We start from the raw sequence: 18,207 nt of genomic DNA on the forward strand, positions 1-18,207 counted from the left end.
TTTAGCTTAAGTTCTATTTTATTTTAACTTTTGATAAATGGGTAAATAACCCATTTTTGTTGTAAACCAATTGTCTCATGGGCCAATTCTGGTCTTAGAAGACATTAATATATCTTTCTTTCTCTCTCAACCAAAAGTAAAAATCGGCAACGGTTCGATTCGGTTCAAGAGGGTCAAAACTGAACCATTTAAAATTTTAGAAACCTGAACCGAACCACGAAACTGTTAAACCGAACCATTAAAAAAAATTCAAACTGTTAAGCCAATTAACTGGTAAAACTGCCGTTCCGTGGTTCGGTTTCGGTTTTTAGTTTAGGTCAAAATTTAAAATATAAAATATTTCATTATTTAAATTTTCAAAATTTTCCTAAAATGTGAGAATGAGACATGAAAATGAAAACATGGTTTAAAAACTGTTATAGAATAGAGTGATTAAGTAAGATCAAAGAGTGATTAGATATTAATCAAGATCACAATACACTATCTAGATAGAGCTCATAGGCTATGCTCATCTCTATATCTTCAAAATGATTGAGATACATAAGTTTTATGACTCACAAGATGATGGGATGCATGCATACTATTTACATTATGAAGTCTTGTTAACTAGAGTTTAAGACTAAGGTAAGTATAGCATGACTCATGTTATGCATGATTTCATAACACTCCCCCTCATCTCATCATCAATTGTTTAGCTCATCAGCTCTGATAATCTTTTGAGTCCAAGAGAAGGAATGTTTAGCCAATGTTTTGATGCAGGTAAACTTTTGGTAAAAATATCCGCCAAGTTCTTGCTTGATTGAATAGGTTGTATGTTGATATAATTATCATTAAGCTCACGAGTAAAGAAAAACTTGGGAGAAATATGTTTGATTCAATCCCCTTTAATGAAGCCTTTCTTGATTTGATTAATGCAAGCATAATTATCTTCATAGATAATTGTTGGTAATGAGGGGCTAATAAAACCGCAAGAACTTTCAATATGCCCCTTTCAATACGCTCGATTAAGCATTGTAACCATAGGCATTCTCGGCTTGCTTAATGTAATACCAATATCTCAGCATGATTTGACGATGTTGTAGCCAATGTTTGCTTTGTTGATCGCCAAGAGATCGTCGTGCCACCAACAAGGAAAACATATCCTGTTTGTGATTTGCCAACGTGAGGGTCAGATAAAAACCCAGCATCAGAATAACCAGTCAATTGACCGTGCATAGAATCGTTGGTAAAGAAAAGACCCATATCTTGAGTGCCTCGTAAATATCGGAAAATCTGTTGAATTCCAATCCAATGTCTTCTAGTAGGATCGTGACTATATCGAGCCAACAAATTGACAGCGAACGAAATGTCTAGACGCGTACAATTGGCCAAGTACATAAGAGCACCAACAACAGCCATGTAAGGATATTGTGGTCCCAATGCTGACTTGTTAGAAGATCTTGGCTGAAATGGGTCACGAGAAGGATCCAGAGAGCGCACAACCATAGGAGTTCTAATATAATGAGCTTGATCCATAGAAAACCGTTTTAATATTTTATGGATATAAGAGCTCTAATGAAGAAGAATTCCATTGGATAGGTGCTCGATCTGAAGACCCAAGCAGAATGTAGTTAAACCGAGGTCTTTCATTTCAAATTGGCATCTAAGCATAGCAACAACATCTTCAATAGCATTGGATGTTCCAATAATATTGAGATCATCAACATAAATAGTGATGATGACAAATTCTTTGAGATAATGCTTGATAAATATACAAGGACAAATATCATCATTCTTAAATCCATGAGAAAGAATATATTGAGAAAGATGTTGATACCACATACGACTGGCTTGTTTAAGTCCATAAAGTGACTTACATAACTTGATCGATGGATTGAGAAAATTTCCAAGCTGCATAGATTTGCAAAGTTCTTCAGGTATCTTCATGTATATATCTTTATCCAAATCACCATAAAGATAGGTTGTATCCACATCCATGAGACGCATATGAAGACTTCGTTGAATAGTGAAATGAATCAACCAACGCAAATTTTAGAGACATAGACTAATGTAAGCATTAGATAAGGATAGAAAATAGATAAATAGATAGAAAGGGGAGAGAGAAAGAAGGGTGCCGATCCACCGACCACCCCCGAGTGAAGGGATCGAGACGGACTCGAGCCTCGATCGGCATCCCATACCACCGTCGTGGCGTCGAGTCGTACTTGGTGCTGGCGCTCGCTACAAGAGTTGGCCCACCGCAACACAGATTCTCGACGTAGTCAACAAGATAATGAAATGAGGGTAGTTAGGCCTCTATTTATAGCAATACCCAATGCCCCCAGCCATGTTCACACTTGGCCTAATGGGTTGTCTCAATCCCGAGGATTTAAAGTAATCCTCCCCTTCTTTACACTCTCGTTTAACCCTCACACTTATCCACGTGTATTGAATACTACGGTAACTTCTGACCACGAGATATTATATGGTCATGCCCGTAACAAAAAACTCGTTGCATCCATAACCGGAGAATATGTATCGGTATAATCAATACCAAATCGTTGCGTGAAACCTTGAGCAACAAACCTTGCCTTATAATGGGTAACTTCTCCTTTATCATTATGCTTCCACACAAAAACCCAACGATAGCCAACAAGTGTATGACCAATAGGCGTCTCTTGAATTTTACCAAAAACTCCTCGTTTGAGAAGACTATTTAGCTCAGCTTGAATAACTTCTTTCCTCTTATCCCAAAAAGGGGATGCTTTTGCTTCTTCAATAGTTTGAGGATCAGATTCATTCACAAAAGTTGTTGCAACATAGAAAATGAAGATATCATAAACCTCTTGTCGTGTTATTAACTTAGAATTAGTATAATTAGCAATTGGAGACTCTTCACTAATTATCCTATTTGATACTATAGGAACTTCAATCTCAGCCTCAATCGTTGGTTTTCGCTTTCTTAATTGTTTATCCTTTGCTCCAATAGGCCGTCCACGCTTCCTTTGAGATTCTACAACATGTGCCGGTGATTCACCAATCAAAATTCGAGCAAGCACATTCATAGCAGGATTAATCTCGGAGACCTTCATATTGAAAGTGTCAACAAAAGCATTTGGTGCATTGTTGGCAATACTTTGTAGATGTAATATTCGTTGAACTTCTTTCTCCCCCTCTCTAGTATAAGGATCTGGTGGCACTGGTTTATCCTTGGGCCAATTAAACATTAGACTTTGATCAATCTTTCCTGATGTTTCTCTTTTCCAGTTATCTTCCCCTAAAATTGGGAAAGTTGATTCATCAAATTGGCAATCGGCGAAGCGAGTTGTAAATAAATCGCCAGTTGTAGGTTCGAGATAACGGATGATTGAAGGAGAGTTGAATCCCACATAAATTCCGAGATGACGTTGAGGACCAAGTTTCCTACGGTAATGTGGAGAAATAGGAACATAAACTGCACAACCAAATACTCTTAAATGAGAAACAGAAGGTGGAAAACCTATCATGAGTTGATGGGGAGAGTAAACATGATATGATGATGGCCGTAGTCGGAGAAGTTGCGATGCATGAAGTACTGCATGTCCCCATGTTGAACTAGGCAAATTTGATTTGAGAAGAATTGGCCGCACAATTACTTGAATTTGTTTAATCAAAGATCCATCCATACCATTTTGAGTGTGAACATGAGGAGTTGAAACTTCAAAATTAATACTAATAGATTCGCAATAGCGAATAAAGGTTGTTGATGTAAACTTGGCAACATTGTCCATCCGAATCGACTTAATTGGAAAATCTGGGAATTGAGCACGCAACTTGATGATAAGGATGAGGAGTCAAGGAAATGCCATGTTGCGAGTAGAAAGAAGTGTGACGTGAGAAAGACGCAACGAAGCATCTTTGACTCCCATGAAGTAATAAAATGGTCCAAAAGGAGGGTGTATTGGTCCATGGATATCACCATGTATATGCTCCAAAAGTTTCTGGTGACTCACACAGTTCCTTGTGCAAGAAAGGACGAATCACCAACTTTCCTTGTGCACATGGAACACAAAGACAAGTTTTAACTTGATTCGAGTGTTCCAACTTTAAAGGTAGATATTGAACATTATTGAGCATTCTCCTAATCATTGTATGGCCAGGATAACCTAGTCTATCATGCCAAAGATCCATTATATCAGTATTGACCTTCGAGGAGATATTGGAGTAGTGGGCAAATGAAGCCATGTGGATCTTCGGGGTTTTAAGATTGAAACAATACAATTGATTTGGTAAAACTTCTAACTCATCAATAACTTGGGTAGTATTTGATAGTGCTTCACAATTCGCATTATCTCTTTCCCATCTTGTTCCCATGTCATGAGGTTGTATCCATTGCGTCACACATATGTTGGCTTCGGGCTCGAATTCCAAAGGTTGATCCATAAAACTATATTCTAAGATTAGAATTGATGGTGAGATCGTTGATGATTTTGCTACCATATTAGCCTCTGGTTTCGTACCTCGACCTTGCTTGCCATACTTCTGGTAAAGATCAACATGAAACTTAGAGGTTCGGCAAGTATTTTCCAATGCCCTCATAAACCACATCGAAGACATGAATTCGATGAAGGTTTATCTTGACTTGACTTTGATTGATGATGCATTTGCTTGACTTGATTACTTGTAGGATATTGTTTCCTTTGTTGAATCTTTCTTCCTCCTCTTCCTCTTCCTCTTCCTCGATTCTGTGCATATGGGTGTTGATGACGATGTTGTCGTCTAGAATAATTACTCTTGACATGCGAAAAATCCTTGAATTGTAGAGGAGCCACAAGTTGACTAACTGGATGAAGTTTGTCGTTCTTGAGGAGAACTTGGTGGTGTTACTCAATGACAAGAAGTACAAATAAAAGTTCAACATATGTTTTAAAAGATTAAAATTTGCATAAAAATTCAATGACAAGATCAAAATTTGAGGAATGAAAAGTACTTAACGTTTTTTTTATTAGATTCGCCTCTTGAACAAGGTTTTCATGACCGCAAATTTTAAGTTTAGAAACGATACCAAATAGTGAGGAATTATATTCAACAACTGTCTTGAAATCTTGAAAGCGAACTTGATTGCATGCATGCAAATTATTGGGACCGAGAACAGTTCGTTGATGATCAAAATGGGCTTTGAGTTGTTTCTAGAGAGTTGATGGATTCTTGATGGAGAAGTATTGATTTTTGGAGGCTTAGAGCTTGAAGGTGATGAAGGATGAAGATGAACGCTTTCGCCCTGTTCTTCCTAGTATTTGAATTCTCCGCATCATTAAAATGATCACTTATCGTATGAAGGATATCTTTTGCCGTGAGATGGCCTTCGACATGAACCATCCAAGTCATATAATTGGACCCATCCAATGTAACTGGCAAGAATAAGCATTTATCTATTTGTAGAGCTTGAGAAGTCATGCTAATGGTAACAATAAGGTAGATTAATATAAGAGAATAATTATAGAGGCTAATCGTGCTGATAACGTGTTATAGAATAGAGTGATTAAGTAAGATCAAAGGGTGATTAGATATTAATCAAGATCACAATACAATATCTAAATAGAGCTCATAGGCTATGGTCATCTCTATATCTTCAAAATGATTGAGATACATAAGTTTTATGACTCAGAAGATGATGGGATGCATGCATACTATTTACATTATGAAGTCTTGTTAACTAGTGTTTAAGACTAAGATAAGTATAGCATGACTCATGTTATGCATGATTTCATAACAAAAAAAAAAAAAAACAGTTAAACCGTTTAAACCGCGGTTTCTAACTATTGAAACAGAACCGAACCTGAACCGTTTAAACCGGTAAGCCGTGGTTTCGCGGTTCGGTTCGGTTTCGTTGCCGATTGTTAGCTAGAAGGCAAGGAGGAGAAGCAAGGAATAAGGCTATTTCTGTAATTTGGAGAAAATAGGAGGCCAGTTTAGGAAGAAGGCCCTCTGCTCTACTCCTTCCTTCTGTTCTCTCTCTCTCTCCTCTCCTCTGCACTTCCTCTGTTCTGCTCTGTTTCTCTGTTTCTCCATCTCCATCTCCGTTTGCTTCCTGCTCCTTCTTGTTGTGCTGCTGCTTCTATCTGTATCTGCATCTGCATCTGCGTCTCGGAAGCCGCCGAAGCTCGCCACATCGCCATCTTCTCTTCCTCCCCGCTCTGCAACAATGAATCCTGAATAGTCAGTGCTTCTCCTCTCTCTCTCTCTCTCTCTCTCTCTCTCTCTCTCCCACACACACACACACACACACAGATATGCAGATGTGCATGCGCATGCCCAGAGATCTGATTGCTCGCCCCTTCTCTTGCTACTCTTTGCATCTAGATCTCTGTATCTGGATCCCTGCTTTGGGTTTTCCCCATTTCATTATGTTTTTATTGTAGTAATCACGGAATGGCTTCCAGAACGGATCTGTAAATCACAGCAACATCTCAAATCGAGTTTTTTTCTCTCTCTCTTTTCTAACATGTATAGATATGTATCTATGCGTATGCATTCATATCAACATCTGTCTAGTGCATATCTTTGCTATTGATCTGTATTTATGTATGCATGGATCTATGCAGGACATAAGTCTGTATGTGTGCTTTTAGTATGTATACATGCCAGAAGTATGTATGTGTAGCAACAATGATTACTCTTCTGCTCATTATTGTTGCGATTTTCCATGCATTTCTTGAAGACTGGGGGTGCTGCTCCTGCCCAGTATTGCACAGTCATTCCTGTAAGAAGTGATTTTCTATGCATTTGTGAAGTTTGTCTCGGATAATCTTTTCTATCATTCTGTAAATCATGTCTTAGAAGGTTTCTTGTTGCATTGTGAATACTGACGAAATTGAAACAAAATCAACCGTTTATGATGATCTGAATCTGGTCTTAGAAAGCCCCTTATGGCATGAATATCGTCTAAGAAGGCCTTCTTATTTTTTCTTGTAGTGATTACCTTTTCAAGTTACTACTCATTGGTGATTCTGGTGTCGGAAAATCATGCCTTTTGCTTCGGTTTGCGGTAAGGACATTTTTTATTAGCCACTGACTGCTCAAAGATGGATGAATTCCCTCATCAAATCTGAGCTAGTTTTTCTTTATGAAAAGATTTTGTTCAAATCTAACTTCAGAAAACATGATTTCAGGATGATTCCTATCTGGAGAGTTATATTAGTACCATTGGTGTCGATTTTGTGAGTCTTATCTGGCTCTTCACCACAGCTCAATACCATTTTGTCATATGTACAATGGCATATCTAAAATCAAATCTTCATTCTATCATGTGTGTCTTACAATGCCAAGTTTGGCTTTGAAATCATGCTTTTGCAGAAAATTCGAACGGTAGAACTGGACAGCAAAACCGTTAAGCTTCAAATCGTGAGTTACCATTACTTGGAAATGTGGTTTATGTGAAAATTTTGGCCATCCATGGAAAACATTAGTAGCGTGGACAGAATGTTCTTGCATGTTTAAATAATTTGACACAGAGAGAGAGGTACATACATCTATATATGCCTACATCTACACACATATATGTGTAAAGCTCTGGGGAAATACAGGAAGAAAACTTTCATCATACTAAGAAAATCTTGCTTAACTTCAATATTCAGAATATAGGATAGTTTATTTACAATGGATTTTAGTACCTATCTCGTTCACTAGGATGAAAGGTTGTATGATTGTTATTTAGACTTCAGTTTGCAATTTTGTTTCCTTCGGGCATTCAGAAGAGATGCTTGCAAATCATCTGTTACGATTGAGATTTCTATTAGGGAAAAATTCCAAAAATATCCCTTAATCTCTCCTTACTTCCTCACTGCTCCTAAGCTTTCTTTCGTAGCTTCAACCTTTGAAAGAGCAATTATGTTTGCTATTCTAAGAATATTTTGATAAACCATCCTCAATTTCTCAATTGTGTGCTATTTTTTCAACATATGTCCTTTCATTCCCTTTTTCTGAATTTTGAGTGTTGGTCAAGGGCTTTTGGGGAAATAATAAATACATAGGGGCCTTGGGGGAAATAACAAATACTTGGAATTCAGAGAGGTAAACAGAAACTTAGAGGTATTTCAGAGTTTTTCTATTTCTATTTCTAATGATAAAAAGTTGAGCGGTTCTACTTTGGACTTCTAATGCAGTGGGACACTGCTGGACAAGAGCGATTCAGGACAATTACTAGTAGCTACTACAGGGGAGCACATGGAATCATTGTATGTATACCCTCTGATTCTCAACTGTAGAAACCTTATTCTTTAGGGTAAGCAAGATTTTTTATAGTGTGCAATATGATTCCTTTGCAGATTGTCTATGATGTGACAGATCAAGAAAGCTTCAACAATGTGAAGCAATGGTTGAATGAGATAGATCGTTATGCAAGTGAGAATGTGAACAAACTTTTGGTGGGCAATAAAAGCGATTTAGCAGCCAAGAAAGTAGTTGATACTCAAACTGCCAAGGCAAGAACACATTTTTCTCTTTTTTCAGTCATATGCTTACGCCTATTATGCTATTGTTTTCAGACGGCTAGTTTTAGAGTTATTGTAAAGTGTTATGCTTCATGGTGAACAAGTTCTTGTGCTGCTGATTTATTTTATGTGATCAGTAATTCTTCTTTCTCGTTTTTGGGTCTCTGAATGTTAAATTCATCCTCACATTTGCAAACAAGAGGCAGTGCCTCACATTCTGTTTTCCACATAATGTCTTGACTCTTTCTTCGTCTGGTGGTTAAAGGCATTCGCTGACGAAATTGGGATTCCTTTCCTGGAAACTAGTGCAAAGAATGCAACAAATGTTGAGGAAGCTTTCATGACAATGGCAGCAGAAATCAAGAACAGGTGAGGAGTTGCAGGAACACATTCATTAGCATGTCAGGCATCATTTCACATAGAAATGTCGCTTTTCGCATGCTACTGAAGCTGAGTCTAATATTTTCATTATGAATTAGAAGTTGTCCTTAAAATTGGTTGGTCCACCTATACAAACTAACAATGTAATGTCTCTATGGATGCGTAGAATGGCGAGTCAACCTACAGCAAACACCGGCAAACCGAAGCTTGTATCAATGCATGGGCAGCCACTTCAGAATAAGAGTGGCTGTTGCTCCTAACACTCTTTACTGTATGAGTATAAACTATTCCTATCAAAAAGTCAATATGATATGAATGAATTTGCTACATCAAGTAAAACCACTCTAATCAGCATTTTGTACAGCTCAATCTAAGATCCTCTCTTTGATTAATGAAACATTTTGGGATGGAATTCTTATTAAAGCCATCCATAGTTGCATTCCTTAATTGTGCTAAATCTGTGATATTGATAGATTTATTGTTTTGTTTAAATGTATAATGGTGCATTATTTTGATACTCAAGGGAATGGAAGTAAACTATTTTTGAGTCTGATTAATGGATGTAAAACTTTAAGATTAGGGAAAGACTCACATTATTTAATATTTTGTCCAAATGCCCCTGTTCAACTCCCCCAAAGAGAAAGGGGACGAATTGATCATATTATTTGTCTAATAGCACATATAATTGAGAAAGGATTGGCCATTTAATTGTCCAAATAGTGCATTTAATTGCTCATGTGAGTGTTCACTTGAGTTTATTGTTTGTCTTAATGTATGGTGGGTTAGATATCGTTAATTGTATATTGTAATGTTTACAACAATTGATGATGATGCTTGCATTTGTTTTGATGGGATGTTGGTTATATATTAAGTATGAGTTAAGTTCATAAGACACAATGACATGTTTGCAATCATTAATGATTGGATAATTGCATTTGTATTATAGTGATGTTTGTTTGGATCACTCTTATATAAATAGTATGGGTTGAAATATAATAGGCTCTTTAACTTCATGGAAAGCATGTTGTACGCATTAAATTGTCAACTTCAATGTGTCAACAGATTTAATATTCTTTTGCATCCTTTGTTTCTGGCTGGGGATATTGGCAATGTTTGTGAAAAAGGATGACAACCAATGTCAATCGGAGAATAATGGTCATCAGGGAAGGTGCCTAGTTTTGACTGGAGACTAGAGTTCATTCATTTAATGTTCCAGGAAAAGCTCTATAAACTTTCATGTTGTCCATTGTGCATTATCCACACTTCTAGTAAATCACTTGTGGATAAATTACTTGTTGGGATATCAACGAAATTGCTCATATAGTTATAAGAGAGATGGGTTAATATTAGTGAAAGGGGAACGAATGGTATGACCACTTGAGACAATGATGATATATGAAATGAAGACAATTGACTAATGATTAACTTGGAGCAAGTTAGGATTATGAGGTAACTAATTTGGAGGATGTTGTATGTTTTTGACAAAAAGGTTACGACATTCAAAAGTTTATACTTGGGCCTATCTATTGGTTGCCTTTACATGATCAATAAGATTATAATTCCACACATAGTGTGAGGGACATGCTTGATGTATTTTACGGAGGTCTTGGGTTTGGGCTTACGTTCATAAGCTCTAAAAATTTGGATTGGCTCTATCTTATGTCTTGACATGTGCAAAATCTCTCCTTATCTTTGTATCATTGTGACATAATATGCTCATAAGAGTTAAGGGGTGTGTCAACAAAAGTATAAGAGAATTCCACAAAAGCTAACGTGATGATATATGAAGACACATTTGACACCATAAGGGAGTTGTGTGAGTCTATGTGTCTTGATTGAACTTGTACGCCATTGTTGGCATAATAAGAAGATGTTCTTTATGGAAAACCATCTTTGTTTGGTTCCTTTCAAGTCCTATAAATATATAATCTAATGATGATGATGCCTAGACACCCTTATGCATAACGATGATGAACGAGTGAATTTATGCAATACTAAAATGGAGCATATTAGTCATTGTATTCACATGCATGTGCCATCCATCATTGTATGGAATCTCATCCTTTGTACAAGTGAGACCACACTACATGATACCTACCTCATGCCATTTGTCTCTAAAGCCCTATCATTCTCCCTATATAAGTATGAGCTATACAGGAGGGCATGAATGGATTAATGGATTCAAATTTGAGGTCCATTTGTTTCTAGTGATCCTAAGGGAACATATCCCTTTGCCATCCTAAATTATAGCCCTACAAAAGGGCGTTGAAGTGGTTGCCCCTACAATGGTCCATGAACACAATGGCCCCCATACATAAAGGGGGGGACCCCATGGACCCAAATACATATAGGACCATTATGATAGGTCATACCCTTGCTAAATTATATGGTGGAGTAATGGAGGCAGAGCTTAGCGATTATATGGAGACCTTAAATCTTTGTGCACCTAAACATGCTGGCTTTAGACGAGCCTTCTCCACTATTGATCATATCTTCACACTTAGATGCTTAATTGACCAAACTAAGGCTCGCAAGAAGAAATTATATTGTTGTTTTGTGGACTTCCACAAAGCCTTTGACACGGTCCCTAGGGAGCGGTTGTTTGATAGGCTTAAAAGCTTGAGGATACCAGATGACATGGTTTGGGCCATCTACGCACTATATGAACAAGTGTCAGTGTGTGTTCGATGCCTAGGTGGCATATCTGATTGTCTCACTAGCACTATTGGTGTAAAACAAGGTTGCCCCCTATCTCCGACTCTTTTTGGGATCTACATTGATGAGATCACATATTTATTGCTCGTAAGGGAGGCAATGGAGTAGTCCTTGGGGATACATAGGTTCGTATCTTGCTCTATGCAGACGACATAGTTTTGCTCTCTGAATCTGAACATGACCTACAAAGGCACCTTAATGCCTTAGATGACTTTTGCACACAACGAGGATTGGTAGTGAATCTAGGGAAAACCAAAGTCCTTATCTTCCACACATCGGCCCAAGTTAGAGCTAAGTGTCACCTAACTATCTCCCATGGCCAAATTGAGGTGGTTGATCATATGTCTATCTCGGAGTCACTTTCAGCGCCTGCTCAGGTAAATTTTCGATGACACAAGTAGTGAAGGATAGACTTACGAGAGGACATGCTTCCCTCTCACTCCTCGAGAGACAATGCCATCAAGCATACTTCCAAGAGCCACGAACTAAAGGGTGGCTCTTTGACTCATTAGTGACTCCCTCCCTCATGTATGCATCAGTGGTTTGGGCTCCAAGACTACCATCTTTCATGTGGACGCAATTAGAGAGACCATTGGTGATGATGTTATCACGCCAACTCCGAATCAAATCGACGGTCCCACATGACATTATTAGGGCTGAGTTCGCTCTACCCCCGATGTTAGTAGAAGCACTTTTTCAACTTGTAGTCTTTATCCATATGATACATAGCCAACCACATGATAGAATATCCCATCAAGCCTTTAAAGTCTCTTGAGCACTGTATGAGTCCGGCTATACTAGCTCATGGTATGACATGATGGTGAGTTGGCTTCTTGTGAACGGTCTAGACATTAATAACCTCCCCCCCCTTAAGTACGACCATGTGATTGATAACACTTTAATCTCTCATGAGGACCACAATAAAGTAATACTCCAAGAAATATGGCAAATTTATACTTGGTATAAATGGATCACCCCACTAGAGCCACTCCCATCTAAAATGTTGTGCTATAAGGAACACTTCATGCACTTCTCTAAGTTAGGTTTTATTATGCCGCCAAATATATAAATTTATTCTTACCACATGCACTAAGGGTTGTCATTGGTCAACTTAGAATATCATCTCACCAACTTGAGATTGAGAATGGACGTACTAATGGAGTCCCTAGGGAGGAAAGGATATGTAGGTTATGCCACATAGAGATGGAGGATGAGTACCACTTTACATGCAAATGTCCCACCTATGCTGAGATAAGGGCAAAATACCAACACATACTTGGTTTATCTCCCACTCTCCCTAAACTATTAGATACACTAGATATAAAGAAATTAGGTAGATACATCCTAGAATTGAAACAACGCAGAGAGAATAAGTTACAAAATGTTGACAATAATGTTGCTAATGTTTACCAACATGTAACAAATGAAGTTTTTCAGGAACATGGGGAGACAACGAATGTTGACACACCCGCACCACTCGAGCTTTTCCTTGATGAAGCAGAAAATCAAAGAAGAACCAAATGCCCTCAGATGTCGAGTTTCAAAGCAACTCGATGTGATGTAGAAGCAATAAAGAAAATAAGGGAACGTGAGCTACACCGCCTAGAAGCCATGGTTGGGGCACTCTATACACTGGGGTCATGGGTCACACCCACACCAAAACCCTTTGACCTCCCACTTCTTTTCGAAAGGCTTGGGCGGAAATGAAATTAGGCTTAGTGCAAAGTCACTTCAACAATCGAGTATACCATGGTTTGTACACTACTAGAACTCTTTTAGCTTAAGCTATTTTTACTTTACTTTTATTTTAGTTTTGATGATTGGATAAATACCCATTTTTGTTGTAAACCAACTGTCTCATGGGCCAATTTTGGCCTTAGAAGACGTTAATATATCTTTCTCTCTCTCTCTCTCTCTCTCTAGATACTAATATGATCCCAAGCAAGAATTATTACCAAAGACATCACAGGATTGTTTGTCCCTTCAAAAGCTGCATTTAATTCAGGCTCTCCTAGCAGTTCTATGGAATTTATCTGGTCTACTCCTTCTAGTGCTCTAGATTCTATGTCAATATGATTATTTGAACCTTTTTTGGCAATTGACGGGTAATCTGCTTGCCTAATTCTTACTATTGTAAATGACCTTGGGACTTCCATTTCTTCAAAAAATGTATCTTCAATTGACAATCCAATGAAGTGAGAGATGCATTGAGCTTTTGATTTTGTCCTTACAAATTCAGAGACTTCAATCCAATTGTTCCAATATAGTTCAAGGGCTTCTAACAACATTAAGTTCTCTTGATCGCTCAATGGACATTATCACAAATATCTACTACCTCAGCAGAATACCCATTTGACAGAACAAAATCTGATGTAGTCATATTATCGAGCCTTAGAACTCGAGTAAAACCACATGAGTTCCCCTATTGATGTTTTACTCATAGATTTGAGTACTACATCTTTGCTCACAACACCACCACCACTTCTATCAATTTGTGGCTTATGTCACAATTGTGCAAATTACAACCACCATATTGGGATGGATAGGTGCATACGTCACAAATCCATTTATTGGTGGTATTTTTGTTTAATAGACAACGCATGGTTTTTGAACCTTGTTTTCGTCACTTCTTGACTCTTATAGATAGTGACTTCTTTTTCTCTTTTTTTCATAACATTTGCTTGCTACTCGCAAGACTAGAATATTACTTGCGAGTGCACTTGTTTTTTCACGTAATACACTTTCTCGACCATATCAATACATGTTGGTTTGGCATTCTAATATAAGGCTAACTAGGAAACTACATTGATGTTAGAACCATGGTTGAGCCTCGGGGAGCCGCCATGACTATTCAAGATAGAGATCCGAGAAAGACACCTTAGCTATGTTTTCCCCCATGGTTTTTAAAACACCATAGTGTTACCATAGTTATCGGATCTCGAATCACATCTAATATGTCTAGAGAGGTAAAGATGTGAGATGCTTTCTTGGTAAAGTTCTTCCAATCAAAATTTCAAGCATTCATTTTGCTTGTGTATTTTCTGAACCTCCTTATTTATATTGCATAACCACATCTTGCATCATGGAACAAGTTTTGAATGTTGTTGGAGCGATCTCTTCGACCGAAACCTCTCAACTCCAATCCACATCTCACACACAAGCTGAGATCAATATTGAGCAATTGCTCACTACTACCTTGAATCAATTGGCCGAAATGAGGCAAGCCAATATGGCATTGGAAAAGAAATTCCAAGAATTGACTATTGAGTCCAAGAAAGAAGGTGAACCTTCTTTCGTAGTAACACCATTCAAGGGAGATAAGAAAGAAAGAACCGAGGAGGCCATTAACACTTGGCTTGGTCGTTGGGAGTCTCACTTTGAGCTCCACCCCAAGCCCGATGCTGTAAAAATTGGTTATGTAGGTCGTGAGTTAGGTGGCCGAGCTGCTACATGGTGGCACGGCCTAAGGACTACAAAGAACTTACCCACAACTTGGGAAGGTTTCGTTGATGTTTTTAAGGAATAGTTTTTGCAGCCACCTTCTCAAAGTGAACAAGCGCAACACTTGCTCACGTTGTCGAGTAAGCCATTTACCTCTCTCGAGGATTATGTACATCATGCTTGGACCCAGATCCAAAAATCGGGACTTACGGGTGAGAAATGGTTTGTTGCTTGCTTTTTGAATGGTATTCCCAATGGGGATTACCATTGGATTGTCCATGACAAGGACCCCACAACTTTCGAGGAAGCCGTCAACATTGTACTTCGGTACAATAGGACTTCCAAGAAAGACCACAATAAACCTGAGTTCGCCAAAACTCCGAATGTCAAGTTCATTGGGAAACGTAAGCAATCCAGTGACACTCTTGACCGCGACTCCAAGAAACCGAACCTCTTTTGTGCATATTGCAAGAAGCGGAGCCACACAAAGGATACCTGTCGTCGTCTTGAGAGGAAGTCAATGAACACCCCTCCTCAAGACAAATCTACGAGTCACACATGTGAGTCTTTTGATGTTTTGAAGTTCATACCAACCACTTAAGTTCATGTGAATGCACTTTTCCTTCACATTTACTTGGACCTAATGATTTACTCCGAGCAGTCGGGTATATCAATGGAACACAAGCACATTTCTTGTTTGATTCCGATAGTTCTCACAATTTTCTTAATGATCACTTTGTGCAGCAAATGGAACTCCACATAAACGCAAGCGATCATATCTATGAAGTTCACATGGCAAATGGAAGCGTTCAATACATCAGTGGCATTGTTTGTCAACTGCCAATTCAAATAGATACCTATTTGAAGAAGCTAGACTTTGATGTTATGAAACTACAATCCGCAGATTTCATTTTAGGATACCCTTGGTTTTTTTAATAAAAACCCTTCTTTGTCCATTGATTGGGTTCATCACTCAATCACATTTGAACTTAATAATTGTAAACATTTTATTCAATGTTCCAAACTTCCTTCTCATTCATGTCTTCTAATCTTTAAGTGAGTATTTTAGTTCATTAATGTATTCGTGTGTAATTGATCCCACGCTTGAATTTTATTATTTTAATATTGACGCCACACAATTACCACATTATGAACAACGATTACTCGACTCTATTTTAGACGATTTTCAAGACGTGTTTCCTAACTAATTGCCGCTTACGTTACCACCAAAACGTAATGTGGACCATCAAATTGAATTCATCCCTGGTGTTGCTCCTGTGAGCATTCCACCTTACCGACTTAGTCGATTAGAAGAGGATGAGATCGTTAAACAACTTAAGGAATACTTGAGTATGGGCCACATTAGGTATAGTAAATCACCTTGGGGTGCGCTAGTACTATTAGTTAAGAAGAAGGAAGGTTCATGGCGAATGTGTATCAATTGTCGCCGTTTGAATAAAATGACAATTAAAAATGCATATTCGTTACCTCGTGCCGATGATTTGATTGATTGTTTGCATGGGCCCCGATATTTTACGAAAATTGACTTGCAAACAGGTTATCATTAGATTCACATTGTCAAGGATGATATTCCTAAAACCGCTTTTTGTACACGTTATGGCCATTATGAGTTTTTAGTCATGCCTTTCGGGTTGACTAATACTCCAACCACATTCCAACAAGTGATGAATGACGTTTTCCGATATCAACTCAGTGATTTTGTTGTTGTCTTCTTGGATGATATTTTGATATATAGTTGTACCTTGCAAGATCATGTTCAACATGTTCTATTTGTTTTGCAAAAGTTGCGTGATAACTCTTTCTATGCAAAATATTCAAAATGTGATTTTTTCCAAAAATCTATTGTGTACCTAGGTCATTTAATTACGGAAAATGGCGTTGAAATTGAACCTCCTCGTATTGAAAAGGTTAAACTTTGGCCCATTCCTCGTAATATTCGTGAATTACGATCATTCTTAGGGTTTGTTGGATTTTTACGAAAATCAATTCATAACTATTCCAAATTGACTACGCCATTAACTGACCTTTTAAAAGGTCATCCACGTAAGTCTGTCAAACCGATTGCATGGAATGTACAACTTGACAAATCATTTGAGACACTCAAAGAGCATGTGTGTCAGGCTCCCCCTCTTTTATTACAGGACCCTTCTAAGCCTTTCTCAATTGAAACCGTTGCTAGTGATTTTGCTATTGGTGTCGTTCTTTATCAAGGCGGTCACCCTACTGCTTTTGAAAGTAAGAAGCTTGATGCTGCTCAATCTCGGTATTCGGTTCAAGAGAAAGAGTTGTTTGCGGTAATACATGCACTTAAAACATGGAGGCACTATCTCTATGGAAATAAATTTGTGGTTGTAACAACAGACCATCAATCATTGAAGTATTTTTGTGACCAGACAGATCTTGTTGGTCGTAAAGGCCGTTGGGCTGACCTTATGCAAGATTTTGATTTTTCCATACGATATCGCAAGGGTTCTATGAACACCGTTGCAAATGCTCTTAGTCACATTAAAGAAGTTAACATGCTTAGCTTCACGGGAAATAAAATCTGATCTTTTAGATCACCTTCGAGGGAAATACCTTGATGACAATTATTTTCGAAATACTGGACGAAAGTCGAATCTAGTTTAGATGTCGATACTATCACCTTACCCTCTAAGGCGACCTTTCACATTACAAACGGTTTGCTCTACCGTAGTGGAAAGGTATGTGTTCCAGATTTACCAAACGTAAAACAGAAAATTCTTCATGAATATCATTATGCACCATCTGTTGCTCATCTTGGAATACAATGCACACTCGTTCTCATCTCGAGTACTTTTTTCTATCCTAAGATGCGCTCTGACGTGCATAAATACGTAACTCAATGCTTACAATGTCAGATTAATAGGTCAGAACAACTTAAAGTTGCGGGTCTTTTACATCCCTCAGATATTCCCAACAACAAATGGGAAAGTATCTCGATGGATTTTATTGTTAGTTTACCTCATACACAGAGGGGCCATGATGCCATTTGGGTTGTCGTTGACAAACTAACAAAATTGGCTAGATTTATTCCCACCAAAACCACGATAACTGCTCAACAATTGGCATATCAATTTGTTGATGAGTTATTTCGCTTTTATGGATTACCGATGGATATTGTTAGTGGTCGAGATTCCAAGTTTACTAGTGACTTTTGGACTCAGGTCTTTAAGAAACG

General features: G+C 38.0%; 1 protein-coding gene across 1 annotated transcript; it reads left to right on the forward strand.

Moving 5' to 3' along the window:
- The first annotated feature begins 6,074 nt into the window (after positions 1–6,074).
- LOC147853293 (GTP-binding protein YPTM2-like) lies at positions 6,075–9,274 on the forward strand. The gene is made up of 8 exons (XM_087333051.1): positions 6,075–6,177; positions 6,934–7,006; positions 7,131–7,178; positions 7,315–7,362; positions 8,124–8,195; positions 8,286–8,441; positions 8,716–8,819; positions 8,998–9,274. Exons 1-8 carry the CDS (start codon positions 6,164–6,166, stop codon positions 9,089–9,091), a joined length of 609 nt encoding a protein of 202 aa, XP_087189177.1. The 5' UTR covers positions 6,075–6,163; the 3' UTR covers positions 9,092–9,274.
- The last annotated feature ends 8,933 nt before the right edge of the window (positions 9,275–18,207 follow it).

This window comes from Azolla caroliniana, unplaced genomic scaffold (assembly GCF_043228905.1).
Source record: "Azolla caroliniana isolate FFs.n. ecotype wild unplaced genomic scaffold, voAzoCaro1.0.p SCAF_17, whole genome shotgun sequence".
Lineage (NCBI taxonomy): Eukaryota > Viridiplantae > Streptophyta > Polypodiopsida > Salviniales > Salviniaceae > Azolla > Azolla caroliniana.